General features: G+C 44.4%; 1 protein-coding gene across 1 annotated transcript in view; it reads left to right on the top strand.

The window, feature by feature from the left end:
- The window catches only part of LOC144134797 (uncharacterized), a 17176-nt gene extending 10484 nt beyond the window's left edge, over positions 1-6692 (top strand). The window contains exons 3-4 of the mRNA XM_077667628.1: positions 2242-2323; positions 6552-6692. Coding sequence (XP_077523754.1) covers positions 2242-2323; positions 6552-6613 — 144 coding nt within the window. The 3' untranslated portion in view covers positions 6614-6692. The remainder of the gene's footprint in view (positions 1-2241; positions 2324-6551) is intronic.
- The last annotated feature ends 6457 nt before the right edge of the window (positions 6693-13149 follow it).

The raw sequence follows: 13149 nt of genomic DNA, 5'->3' as shown, positions 1-13149 counted from the left end.
CGCAAAGTATGAATACCGACGAAAGCAGCAGGTTGGACAGCCGTCGCCGCAGCTCAGTTGGTAGAGCACCGGACGCGATATTCGGAGGTCGTGGGCTCGGATCCCACCTGCGGCATGGTTGTTTTTTCTGCTGCTTTGTAGGTAATTTTCTATAAACCAATTTATTGTCGCTACAAGTTTAAAAAATCGAAACATACCTCTGTGCACCTTGGTTTCGGTGACTGTTGGCTTCCTTCAGGTGTGTGTGTATGTGTGTGTGTGTGTGCGTGTGTGTGTGTGTGCGTGTGTGTGTGTGCGTGTGTGTGTACACACACACATCATAACGTTAAGAAATCCAGGATTCTTGCGCATCAACTTTAATTGCCAGGCGACTGCGAAATATTTCAATGTATTATTATACAAATATTGAAAGTAATGGTTCTTTCTTGATGAGTATAGCAATATATTCTTGTAAAATTAGTACATCATTCACACCGAGTACTTTAGGCCGGCATGAAAGACAATGAGAACGTTTTTGATGAGAGGAAGTACATTAATAACGCGCAAATGCATGCCTAGCCAGGGGCTATATGCGAATATACTTTTTGCTAGCGGAAAACTTGCGTTTTATAAAAGGTGACTTCACGGTCAAAATGCGCTTGCCCTGAGTATATAAGTATGTCTGGAAATGTGGGTCCAGTGTTTAGGGGTTGCATGTACGAAAGGGACATTTGCGTACGGTTTCAAGCTATCTGACCCAGTTCAGAAAAGTAATATTGCATCGAAATGTGGATTTAGCCTCTGTTGTGAGAAATATGTGGAAATTCTGAGTGTATGGAAATCATTTTTTTGTGTTTCTCATCCAGACTTATTTTCTAATACTCTGCCTACTAGGCTCTCTAGCCATAACCATGAATTTAAGGTGAAACAAACACCAGCGAGGTATTCCTTTCTTGTTTCATAAAAAAGCATCATGTTTGAAGAAAAAAGGCCTTTTCACAAGAAAGACAAAGTAAATGTGGTGAAGGTGTCGCCGACAATCGAGCCACTTATATAATGCCTACTTTCATTGTCCTCGACAAAAAACACTAACAGATGAATTTGGAGCTTATTTTTCATTATGAAATCGTATTCAAAAAGCACTGGTTGAATAAGAGGCATTTCTATTCATTTGATCGTGATATTCTAACCATATCTCCTAATGTTTACCTGGCACCTCCACAAGTTTTTATTGATTGCCTTGACGCATGAACTATGCATAGGATGGCAAGTTCGTGTAGTCGATAAAATACTATCTATTATGAAGTAGTTCAGGTAGGCGTGAGAGTGAGTGTACCTATGTCCATGTAAGGCAGTGGTCTACGTAGAATTAGTGCTCTCATTTCTTTGGCACCAGGATCGCGAATTAGTGCAAAAATAGGCTTTTTTCCTTAATTACTCTTGAAAAAAAAGGTCTGACCTAAGGAACATTTTCGCTGAATTACTGCCAAAAATGAGCAGCAGAAATTTCACAACTCACCAACTTCAACTTGGCTAGTTGAAGTCGGAATTCTCTGGCCCCTATTTGTACCCAAATATGGTAAATACTAAATTGCTTATTTTGATTTTTCTTTTGTAGGCTGTGAAATTTGAACTTGGTCACTTTCGTGCGATTTCAATTTCTGGCGGTTTCTTCTAAATGTTTGTTGAGAAGCGAAAATCATCAAAAAAATCTAAATCATCATAAGCGAAAAGCATCAACGAAACCATTATGTATTTAGGTGCGCTTTCTGGTGGGAGTGCATGCTGATAGAACTCATTTTTTGGTTTTGTAGGCACAGATGTGGGAGCTAAAAATGTCCTTTGTTTTAATCCTTCAGGCCTGCTTGGCTGAGTCCAGTTTTTTGCAGATATTTTTCTTTTTTCTCGAGGCACAAAAATTTTATCCAGAGTACTCTGAAAATCCTTAAATAATCATTCTGAGGGTTAAAGGTTTTGCTTCGACAGAAGGTAATTGACGGAAACCACAGAGCGTAACGAACGAAGACAAGAAGGAACACACAAGACAGGACTGGCGTAATGAACCAAAGTAGCCCAGACAAAATTCTTTAGTGACAGAGGGTAACAAGCGGTTTTTCGCTTTCCTACACCAAACAAAAATCTAGTTGCTTCGAACAAGGCAGGCATGACGCTGTTGTTGTGTGGAATCTGACAGCACCATCTGAAGGTGTGCTACAAACGGCCTACGTGTTAATGTTGTTCCTAACTGTGCTTCTTTCACAGCGACGATTCTGCCCAAAGGGAACTCGTTGCGTTTTCAAGAAGGTGCCCTGCTTCCACCATCCTTGCCCGCGTGTGCCCAAGTGTGAGTAAAAGATTCCGCATGTTTTTCCTCCCTACGCTCAAGATGATGAGATACGTATTATATTTCTGAGTTATATGGTTCTGTAATGCTGCTCGCTATGGTTTCTATTTGGTCAACTTCAGTTCAAGGAACAGATACACTCTAATTTTTCAATGCAGGAAATTACATAACATGCTATAGAAAACGAAAATACATATATGCGCAAGAACATTGAAATTCAAGTGATGACATAAGGTCCCTACATACAAACTGAATTAGAGTTCCTACTTTTAAGAAGAGATATGGGCAGCGATGATCAAGCATCTGAAATTGAAAAAAGAACAGGTATTCTAGCGATATATTTTCTAGATACACTACACGAAGGATACTGAGGATAGCAAAGTTCTCGACGCATTTCTTTCAGGAACCTGCTTCCAAAGCCCCTAAAACGGCTCATCTTACAAGAGCCATGACATTTTAAATGTGCATGTACTGATGTTTTTCACATGCTGCATCCTTTGCACTTTGTTACCAGAAGTGCCGTGCGTGCACTGCACGCACATTGAACTGAATTCGGCTATTGCACTCTCAAATGTTATGTGTCGCTTAGATAAAGAGTACAAAGCAGGAATTTCAGCCTGTATATAGTAGCTTGAGCATTCCGACGGTATAATAATAATAATAATAATAATAATAATAATAATAATAATAATAATAATAATAATAATAATAATAATAATAATAATAATAATAATAATAATAATAATAATAATAATAATAATAATAATAATAATAATAATAATAATAATAATAATAATAATAATAATAATAATAATAATAATAATAATAATAATAATAATTGGTTTTGGGGGAAAGGAAATGGCGCAGTATCCGACGATATGCGGACATATTAAATTCGCGATGCAGCATAAAGACGATGAAAGCTCTGATGCATCATTTTTACGATTTAATGGCTGCTTCAGTAAAACTATTATATTGCATATTTGTGAGAACTTCTTTATGTGCAGTGAGCAATTAGGTTGATGCCCGAAAGTGCGCCAGGTTCTCTTTTTCATACAGAGTAACAACATACACGAACTTGTACATAATGTGCATAAAAATGCACACGCCAGGAAAGCTGACTTGAAAGAAAATAAATTGAACGCAATGAGATGACGTTATCACTGTAAATGATAAGTAACCTAACAGTACAATAAATGATACATGAAAAGGAAAGACATACAGTGCTGAAAGAAACTCTCTGTGTCATGCGCCGGAGCGTTTAGATCCACGCCCTCTGATGGAAATGAATATTTTTAGCCGCGGCCGCAGCGAACGTCGGCGTTGAATGCTTTCCCGGCACTGCTCCTCTTCTTGAGAACTTCTGACCAGCATGATAGACTTTGGCGTTACCTACAGCTTGCTGACTTTGCATACTGACTTCATTTTTCCCCTACTCTTTTCTCTCCTTCATCTTTATATCCTCTTATTCCTTTGCCCCCAGTGCAGGGTAGCAAACTGGCCTATTTTTCTGGTTAAGCTTCCTAACATTCTTTTACCTCCAGCTCCTGCTATAGAATATTTGCCCTGTGTTGTCTTTAGGCAGTCTTCAAGTCAGATCACTTCACTTTATTACCTTAAAAACTGCACAATTTGACAGTACGTGAAAGTGAGAGGGAGGCAGGAGTAAACAAATGTGTGCAAAATGTTCTGATCTGCTGTTATACAGTGTGAATATATGTATGGGCAGGCAGTCGCAGGGACATTTTGTGTGAAAGGCTCTTCATGTCTGCGGCTGAGTGAGAGAACAATGATGCGGCCAAATTTGCGTTATTAGCGTACGGACGCGGAACTTGCAGGGATAACCAATTCGATATAAACTCGGGCTGGAGGGCTGATGTAGGGCGGATTACAAGACACACTTTCTAAATTTGGCTTCTGTCACGTTTCTGCTGGAAACTCTCCGTTATTTGCAACACTCGAAATGAAGTTTGCCGTAAAAATACATTAACCAGATAGCCATTCGACGCTTGGTAAGACTCAAAACAGGCGAAGGCTGCTTTTTCCGTACGAGCCACGCATCATCGGAGCTGAATAACCAATTTTCTACCACATGAAGGCACTGTTCATTATCAGTCTCACTTCGTAAGATGTACCAGCCAGCCAGAAGATTCTGTTTAGCACCTTGTTCAGCTGCTCTTACCGAGCTTCAATGTAGGACCAGGTTTTCAACTGTTACGAATTTTCATCTTAAAACATGAGAGATATGTCGATGCGTCTTGTAGAGCATGATTCTTCAGCATAGCGGATGTTATCCACCTCAAATAGATCAATAATTGAACGATTAATGACATAAAATTTAAACAACAAACTTTTTATTTTTTATTTAGGAGTCAAGGTTAGAATACAACATTAAAGTCCGTTAATCTAAAGCATTATCCGTGTTTAAAATTCTCGTAATCATCAGAGTCGTTCTGAATATGTAAAGCCAAATGCACGCACTTGAAAGATCGTTGATTGCGCTTTGCCGGATTTCGTGTTTATAAAATACCGTTTGTCGCACTACTTATGCATCAAATAAAAGCGCTGTTTGAGCATTTGGTGATGTAGGAGAAGTTTACTTGATTTCGGCGACAATGCCACGCGCAGAGACATCATTTTAAAATAAACTTATAAGGAAACGCAAACTTAATTCGCATTGAAATGCGCATTTTTCAAATTCAATAGTTCTAAGTATGTTGCCGATTACGAATATTTGAGACGAAAGAACCAACGAACACCTTTGATGCTGACCGCCATCAATTTCGCAGTTTATTCGTGTGCCCAAAATCAGAAATAGGAAGTTTATTACGTAATTTAAGTTGCTGAATTGTCTTATATTAATTCATCTTAGACTTATGATGGCCTTCTTGCTGTGTAGACCAGGTTCACATGCCGCAACGAGGTATTCTTTGGCATTGAGAATAAAATTTGTAAGATTTAAAAAATATTGCACGGAAAAAGCAGCCCAACATCATCAGCTGTTGAGTACTACATCAACAAAAAGCGCTAAATAACAGTCATTAAATGTTGCCTTTCGAGGCCGAGCCGAGAATCCATTAGCTGATTTCGTGCGCGAGGTAGTACCGCCGTTTTGGAGTCTGAAATCAGCGGCGTGCCACTATCCATGAGAAGGAATTTAATGATATAGAAGCCTACTGCTGGGTCAGAAACAAATGTAGACATGTTTGGCGATTAGCGAACGCTTTACACGAAGTGGGAGCATTCTTGACGAAACCTTCATCGCATTGTTAAAAATACAATGATTTATCTAAATCTCCTTATTCTTGCCCCAATGTACGGTTTAAATTCCCCGCAATGTGAACAAAAGGTGCTGCGCCTTATAAAATTATCCTATAGGCCTTATTAATACTTCTTGTAGACTGTACTTCATTTCTAGAGACATTCCGTTTGCCTATTCTTGGCCTATATGTAATCTAAAAAAGAAGTTTACAAAAATGTATGCCCATTAATTTACAGATTGTCATAAGACATCCTAGAATGTTTGTATTGCCTACAGACTAGTCTGCAGGATTCATCTATGGAAAGTCTGTTCAAGAGTTACAGATGTCTTGGGTAGTCGGTAGACTGTGTCAGAATTTTTTCTTGGGGCGGCTTTGAAACGGCAACTGCAGCATTCAGAGAAACTTTATTTCCATTGTAATAATTGTCATAATTGTTGCAATTGAAGGTTGATATGTAACTCATCCTCTTACCACCGTCAGCACGTCTCTAATGAAGGTCACATACTGGAGCCTGCTGCTATCCTGGGCAATACACAAAATTATACCAAATTTGTGCGTTTGGAATATCCCTAGAGAAAACACCAATGAGCTATTTATGAACATATTGGTGATCAAGTAAGATGAAGGTGCTTTTTTCATATAAGTCCGTCATGAGAAAAAGTTAGAACAGCCTTCACACCTATGGGACCCAACTGGGAATAGCATGACACAGTGTTCTTTAGAACTCGCAGCGCATGGAACATTTTCAAGCTGTGCCTGATGGGTGGATACCTGTGCACTGCGTTCGTGTTTGGTTAAATAACGAAGCAAAATCGTATATTACTCGCTCTATACACTGTGCTGTCTGAAAATTATATAAAAAACTCTTAAAAGCAATGTTTGGGAATGATGCGAAATAAATTTTTGCGTGGTGCGACAGGCTATGTGGCGACCTGCCGTAATACTTTCAAATCTTTGCTTTCCAGGCGTCCCGCGAAAATGGAGTCCACACATGCGTCCTCATAGGTGGTCACCTTACCTTGGATAATGAGCGCACTAGCAGCACCATTTCTATTCATGATGCCACGCAAAATTTGCGATTGGTGCAATAAAAAAAAGCTGCAAAAATCACTTTGTATGCCTACACGCCTAACAGAAAGTGTCCTCTTAATAGAATACACGAAGTTCGAAGCACTAAACTTATTGAAAACTGCGGCAGCATTGTTCTATGCGAACCTGAATTGATCGAACTAGAAGAAATGTTGCTTTCCCAAATGCATACAAGAAATTTATTTTCACGCAAACGATTTGTGTTAAGCTAAATCGTGCGCTGTTCTGCAGGGAAATACTAAAACTGGTAAACACAATTTATCACGGTTTCTTCTCTGTGTTGAAATAAAACAGATAGGACACTTTTCATTGCAAGCAGAGTGCGGTTTACCCGCTGGAATTATGTCTATAGTAGGATACATTTAAAACAACAACAGCTGCTATCACTTGGCCACGGTCCGCCGCATAGTGTATGACTTCCCTGGCCAAACACAACAGATTCAGCAACGCCAACTGTGCGCCATGCTCGCAGTCCAGCATACGCTCCGGAACTTACGTGGCTGTCAGGACCCGGCACTACCTCGCGGCACCTGGAGACAGACTGCTGGGGTAGGGACCACCGTCCCATTATCATCAGTCTCCATCCATCAAGGGCCCGCTGATTACGCCGTAGGTGTTCTGAGGGTCAATTGGGACACCCTTCCGCACACCGTCGAAGGCCTCTCTCTACAATCATTTACACTACTTGTGGACTGCATACAAACTGCGCTTAATAAGGCTACTGCTGTTACCTGGACTGACGTGAATCGCCCGGCGCCGGATGTGGGTGTTCTTAAACTGTGAGCTGCTCGCCGACAAGCGGAGATGGCAGCTTCCAGAGACCCCAATACTGCGCAAGGACGAACGAAGGTGAATTACATCACTGCCAAGGCTCGCAGATATGAACGCGATCTCTCGCGACGGCAGTGGCATGCGTGGTGTGAGCAATTCTTCGCAATGTCATCGAATGCTGCTCTCTTGTGAACGTTCCGTGCAATGAAACATGGTTCCCGTAGTCCTGACGCCGCGGCCACAGCATTCTTTGCAGCTAACTTACCTCCGGGTGATTTCGCCAGAGAGGCAGCGCGGAAGTTCTTCCCCAAATATGATGTGTTGCCTCCAAGGGTCATAGGAGCTCCCTTGTCTGCCATTCCAGATTATGTTGGTAAGCTCCCATCGACAGCCGACGCCGAGGGAATTGCAAGCCCATTTTCAATGCCCGAGTTGCTTGCAGCAATAGATGAGGCCCGTCGGAAGACTGCGCCCGGTCCGGACTCCATTCCGTATCAGGTTAACAAGAACTTAAGTTACACTGTACTGCCTCAACTCCTCGCCGCCATTAACAAGGTATGAATAGAAGGCCCCATACAGAAACCTGGCAATCGGCTATTGTGATCCCCCTACCAAAGCCAGGGAAGCCGTCGACAGACCTCGGCTATTTTCGGCCTATATCGCTTACGCCAACCTTGTGCGAGCTTACCGAAAAAATGCCTGCCACACTACTGTCGTGGTGCACCATGATTGAAAACCATAATTTCTACCATCCCACCCAAATTGGCTTTCGTACGTTCATTGGTACAGAAGATGGACAGGTTGGCTTGGCGTCAGCCGTTCTGGACTCAACTGGCAGCCACAATGTGCGTACTACTCTGGACATGGACGTTAAAAAGGCGTACGATAATAGCAGTCATGCTGCCACCCTGGAATCGCTGGACATACTGTATTTCCTTGTTAGAATGTTTATATGTATTAAATCCTTCCTTGAAGGCAGACACATTGCCATACGCCTGAGTGCTGAGGCGTCGGATCATATTATGTCGACTTATGCTTCTTCAATTGGTCTTCAGCTTTCAGTGAGCAAAACCAGGTTCGTGTCAGTCTCCAACCGCTGGGGCGCTGTCAACTCGCTGCAACACCAAGTCGTCTCCATCTATTAGGAACTTCAATTAAAAAAGTTCGACCGTTAAAATCTTTTGCTTGACAACACACGAGTCAGGAACAGGTACTGCTTGGCTTTCTCGTGCTGAAAAACAATCAATTCAGGTAAAGAGGAAGAAGGAAGGCAGGGATGTTAATAAAAGTGGTGTTCCGCTTGGCTACCCTGCACCAAGAAAGAGGAATGAGGAGGCTGCAAAGAGAAATATCGAATCTTTGAGTAGCACAGTCAGTTTGTCATTCAAGCCAGTCACTAACGAAAGGTGTAATAGGCCTTGCGAGCAGTTGACTGCTACAACCACAGTCTGCGGATCTTATTCACTGTTAGTGGGCGATGACCCAGGTGGTACAGACACAAGACAGTGGGTCTCTCGATCGTAAAAGGCTGACAACAGTCCCAGTCGTTCATGTGGAGATCCTTGGCTGCTGACCTCAGCTGCAGCCCGAAGGGCTGCATTTCAGCTTGGCCACAAGAACATAATGTAGCACGTCTAGCACTTGCAGTGCGTTGTGTGCTGCTTGCATGCACAGGCTGGAAAGCTGAGCACGCATGAGATTCACAATGGACATGAGGATTCTATTTACTTGTAGAGCTCGGCCACAGCCCAGACCGTAGCCTTCGAGATGTAAAATAAAGCCAAAGGAGCCAAAATTTAGAAAATTAGTTGTGTAACCTAAGCACCAAGTATCGCAAAAAGCGCGAATGCGTGCCATATGTAACATGCATGGGCGGAATAGAAGACGAATGTCATAGCATGGACAGCAAAAAGCACGCGCAATGATGCGTCCTGCGGCTATGAGGGCTATCACCATACTCCAGGTAAAAGCACGGCGGCAATTAGCTGCCATCTACTGATGACACTGGCCCTCCTGTAGAAATCTACTAGGCATATATGGTGTGTGACTGTTCTTTACGTGTCCAGAGATTGCTTCTTTTTACCTATGCTTTCTTGCAAATATAGGGCTTCTGTAAGACTGCGCTTGTAGCCCCTATTAGGGGACACAAGTCAACCTTAAATATCGCTCTCATCTCCAATCGCAAACAATAAATCTAAGAGGAAGTGTGAAAGACTAATCTTGCCCGCAGTCATGTGGCGTCAGAACAAGAAGGCGAAGGCATATGCCTGAGATTACACTGAGCACAGCGCAGCGAGCTATCCGCGGGTTTCTGTGAACGGCTTTGAAACGGCAACTGCAGCACTGAGAGAAACTTTTATTTCAATGTAAATAATGTTACAATTATTAAATGATGTTTACTGTTGAACTCATCCTGTTATCACCGTCGCCACGTGTCCAATGGAGGTCGCGTAATGGAGTCCGCTCCTGTTGTTGTCAAGGCTCAATATTATATTATTCTTAACTTTTGCATCAGTAGTATCCGTAGCTAAAAGCACTAATGAGATGTTTATTATTATACTGGTGAACTGGTAAAATAAAGATTATCATTTACATATAAGACCCAGAGGAGCAAAAGTTACAAGTCTTTACCTATGGAACTGTCAAGATATCGTGGGCGGCTGTGGTGTTGGATGGCGCCGAGGTTACAATTAATCGGGCCAACATGCCCACCACTTCATTCTCCGTAAAATCGGAGGGGGAGGAGCGACAAACTTCACCCCGCGTGCGAAAGATTGTGATTCGACTGCTGACCGGCGATAGGGGCCACGCCTGATTAGTCGTTGACCGGAGGCATGAGGCGTAGGCAAGTTCCGTAGTGAATTAATTTAATTACGCAAACAACAACCATTACAATATGCGCGACAAGGTAGCGCGTACGCTGACGTGAAGCAAATAACACAAGCAGCAATTGAACACGTTAACACAACAATTAACACAAAGAAAGAAACATCAGGGCGATTGCTATACAAAAATGTTACGAGACGGAAATACAGTACAAAGGATTACAACGAGAAACACAGAAAGCAAAAATACAAAGATAAAAGAGTTGAACTAAGTGGTGAGAAACGATGGCTTAGCTGCGGAGTGGCAAGGTCCGGTCGCAGGTAGCGTCGGGCTGCGGTTGCTCGTAGCGGGGCTGATGGGGGCTTGCGGATACAGGCGAACTTGGGCTTCGCGTCTTCGGGGTCCACCGTCGCAGCGCTCTACGCGTCAGATCTCCGCCTAGGCTCCTTGCCGACCACTTCCCTGGCTGACCTCACTCACGACACCACACGCACCGAAATCTTAAGACCAACTGCCAGCGCGCGGCGTTCCCGTCGCCCCCTTCGCATGGCAAAAAATGAGAAAAAAAAACAACACAGGAAAAAAAAGACTCTTCAAGAGCAACGCACAGTCGGATGCAGCTCCCAAAAAGAAAAAAGAACCCATGAAGGAATGTCGAAACAATTCGGCACAATGCCTAATCCCACGAGGAGGCATTGGGGGCCACGAACAGGGCCGGGGCATTCACTCCGCTTCTGCTGTTTCCAACAGGTGCAAGCGCTTACCACCTGTATGGCAACAATGCTAGGAGGGCGGGGGGGAGTAGTTTTGAGTGACCCCTCTAGCGCTATGGTGAGAATGCCGTTCCCCCGCGGGGGAGGGGGAAAAAGTCGTCAACGCCGCTCCGCGACATGTTTCTGGGAAACAAAGGTCAAAGTTGGAGAGGGCAGTCATGAACTTTGTGACACAACCCCACGAAAAGAATGATACTCTAACATTCACAAACAAAACACAAATTTCATGCATGCTCACACGCTCCTGGCGGACAAGCCACCTCAGACGAAAGACGCGCACATCACTGTGACCAGCGCGCACCACCTCGTCGTATCGCCAGTTTTCCACAAAGGCTCGCAGGATAGCGCACCGACACACGCCTCACGCACTGCCACACCTCACGCAGTCACGTCCCAGTTAGTCAAAACAGTTCGACACTGCACATTCGGTCGTAACAGTCCAACACTGAAACACGACCACACGCAAACATCTAGCGCTACATAACATTTCAAAACACTACCAACAATGCACAAAATAACAATAAAAAGAAATTTCTAGCTAAGGGTGAAACTGGGCCGTCGCAACGCGTTTAGTTCACCCCATGGCTATTCACACCCGGCTGAGGTAGTCTGCGCCGACGTTATCTTTACCCCTAATGCTCTCGACCACGAAGTCGTACACCTGTAGGAGCAGCGCCCAGCGAAGCAGCCGTGAATTCATAAACTGAGCCTCGTTCAGATATTTCAGTGGCTCTGGTGATCTGTCTGGTCGGTGAATCGTTTGCCGTAGAGGTAGAAATTGAAGCGCTTGATAGCCCATACAATGGCCAAGCACTCCTTCTCAACTGCTGCGTACGCCTTCTCTCTGGGAAGTATCTTGCGACTCGCGTACGCGACGAAATGCAGAAGTCCGTCTTTTTCCTGCAACAGTACTGCCCAACCCCTTGATCTGAGGCGTCGGTACGGAGTACAAATGGCTTGCTGAAATCCGCAACCTGTAGGATGGGGGCCTCTGAGAACAGTTGTTTCAGGCTGTTAAAGGCTTGTTCTTCGTTATTCCCCCACCTTACGCCGTTAGGTGCGAGTTTTTTGGTCAGGTCTGTCAGACGTGCGGCAACAGTTGCGTAACTCGGGAGGAATTCATGATAGTGTCCCGCTAGGCCCGAAAAGGCTCGTACTTGGCGTTTGGTTATCGGTCGTGGGGCTTGGCGGATCCTGTCCAGTGTTGCTTTCATCGGGTCAAGGGTCCCCTTTCCAATCGTGTGACCGAGCAAACACAGTTGATCGACGCCGAGTTCGCATTTCTTCGGGTGTATGGTCATCCCGGCTTCCCTGATTCGCGTGAGAACCTGCTCCAGTGCCTTGACATGGTCCTCCCACGACTCGGTCGCTACGAGCAGGTCGTCGTAGTAATGTGAGACGTTGTCTATCCCGTCTAGGAGCTTCCTCATCAGTTTAGCAAAGACGGCTGGGGCGGTCTTGATGACGAAAGGCATGTTCCTGAATTGGTAAAGGCCACTGGGAGCCGAAAACGTCTTTTTTTTCTTGAGTGATTGTCCAGGGGTCCTGCCAATAAGCCTTCGCGAGGTCCATCTTAGAGAAGAACTTTTTGCCTCCCACCTCCGCGATGAGGCTGTCGGCGCGGGGGATCGGTTCGGCGTCGGCGACCAGTACCTCATTTAATCTCCTGAAATCTACGAAAAAGCGGTTCGAACCGTTGGGCTTCTTTATCAGGACTGTTGGGGCATTATACAGTGATCATGACTTCTCGATCACGCCCATCCGCAGCATCGCGGCAACCTCCCTCTAAACTTCCTGACGCACTGCGAAGGGAAGCGGGTACTGCTTGACCTGGATGGGCTTGTTGGTGGTAGTGGTCAAGTTGCACACGGCCCACGTGGTGTATCCGGAGCGATCGAAAAACAGCTCCTTATGTCGAGAAATGAGAGACCGCAGCTCTTGTGCCTGTAGTGGGGTCAGTTTCTCGGACGCCGCGACATCGCGGTGGTCAGCTTGTTCCCCGAAAGGCCACACCAGCGCCCCATCGTCTATATTGGAGGCACGTGAGAGTCGGTTTCAGGGACACGGCTGAAGTGTTTCTTCAGCATATTGACATGGAATATTT

Source organism: Amblyomma americanum, chromosome 5 (assembly GCF_052857255.1).
Source record: "Amblyomma americanum isolate KBUSLIRL-KWMA chromosome 5, ASM5285725v1, whole genome shotgun sequence".
Lineage (NCBI taxonomy): Eukaryota > Metazoa > Arthropoda > Arachnida > Ixodida > Ixodidae > Amblyomma > Amblyomma americanum.
The sequence above is the reverse complement of the archived record's forward strand: the minus strand, read 5'-3'. Positions and strand labels throughout refer to the sequence as shown.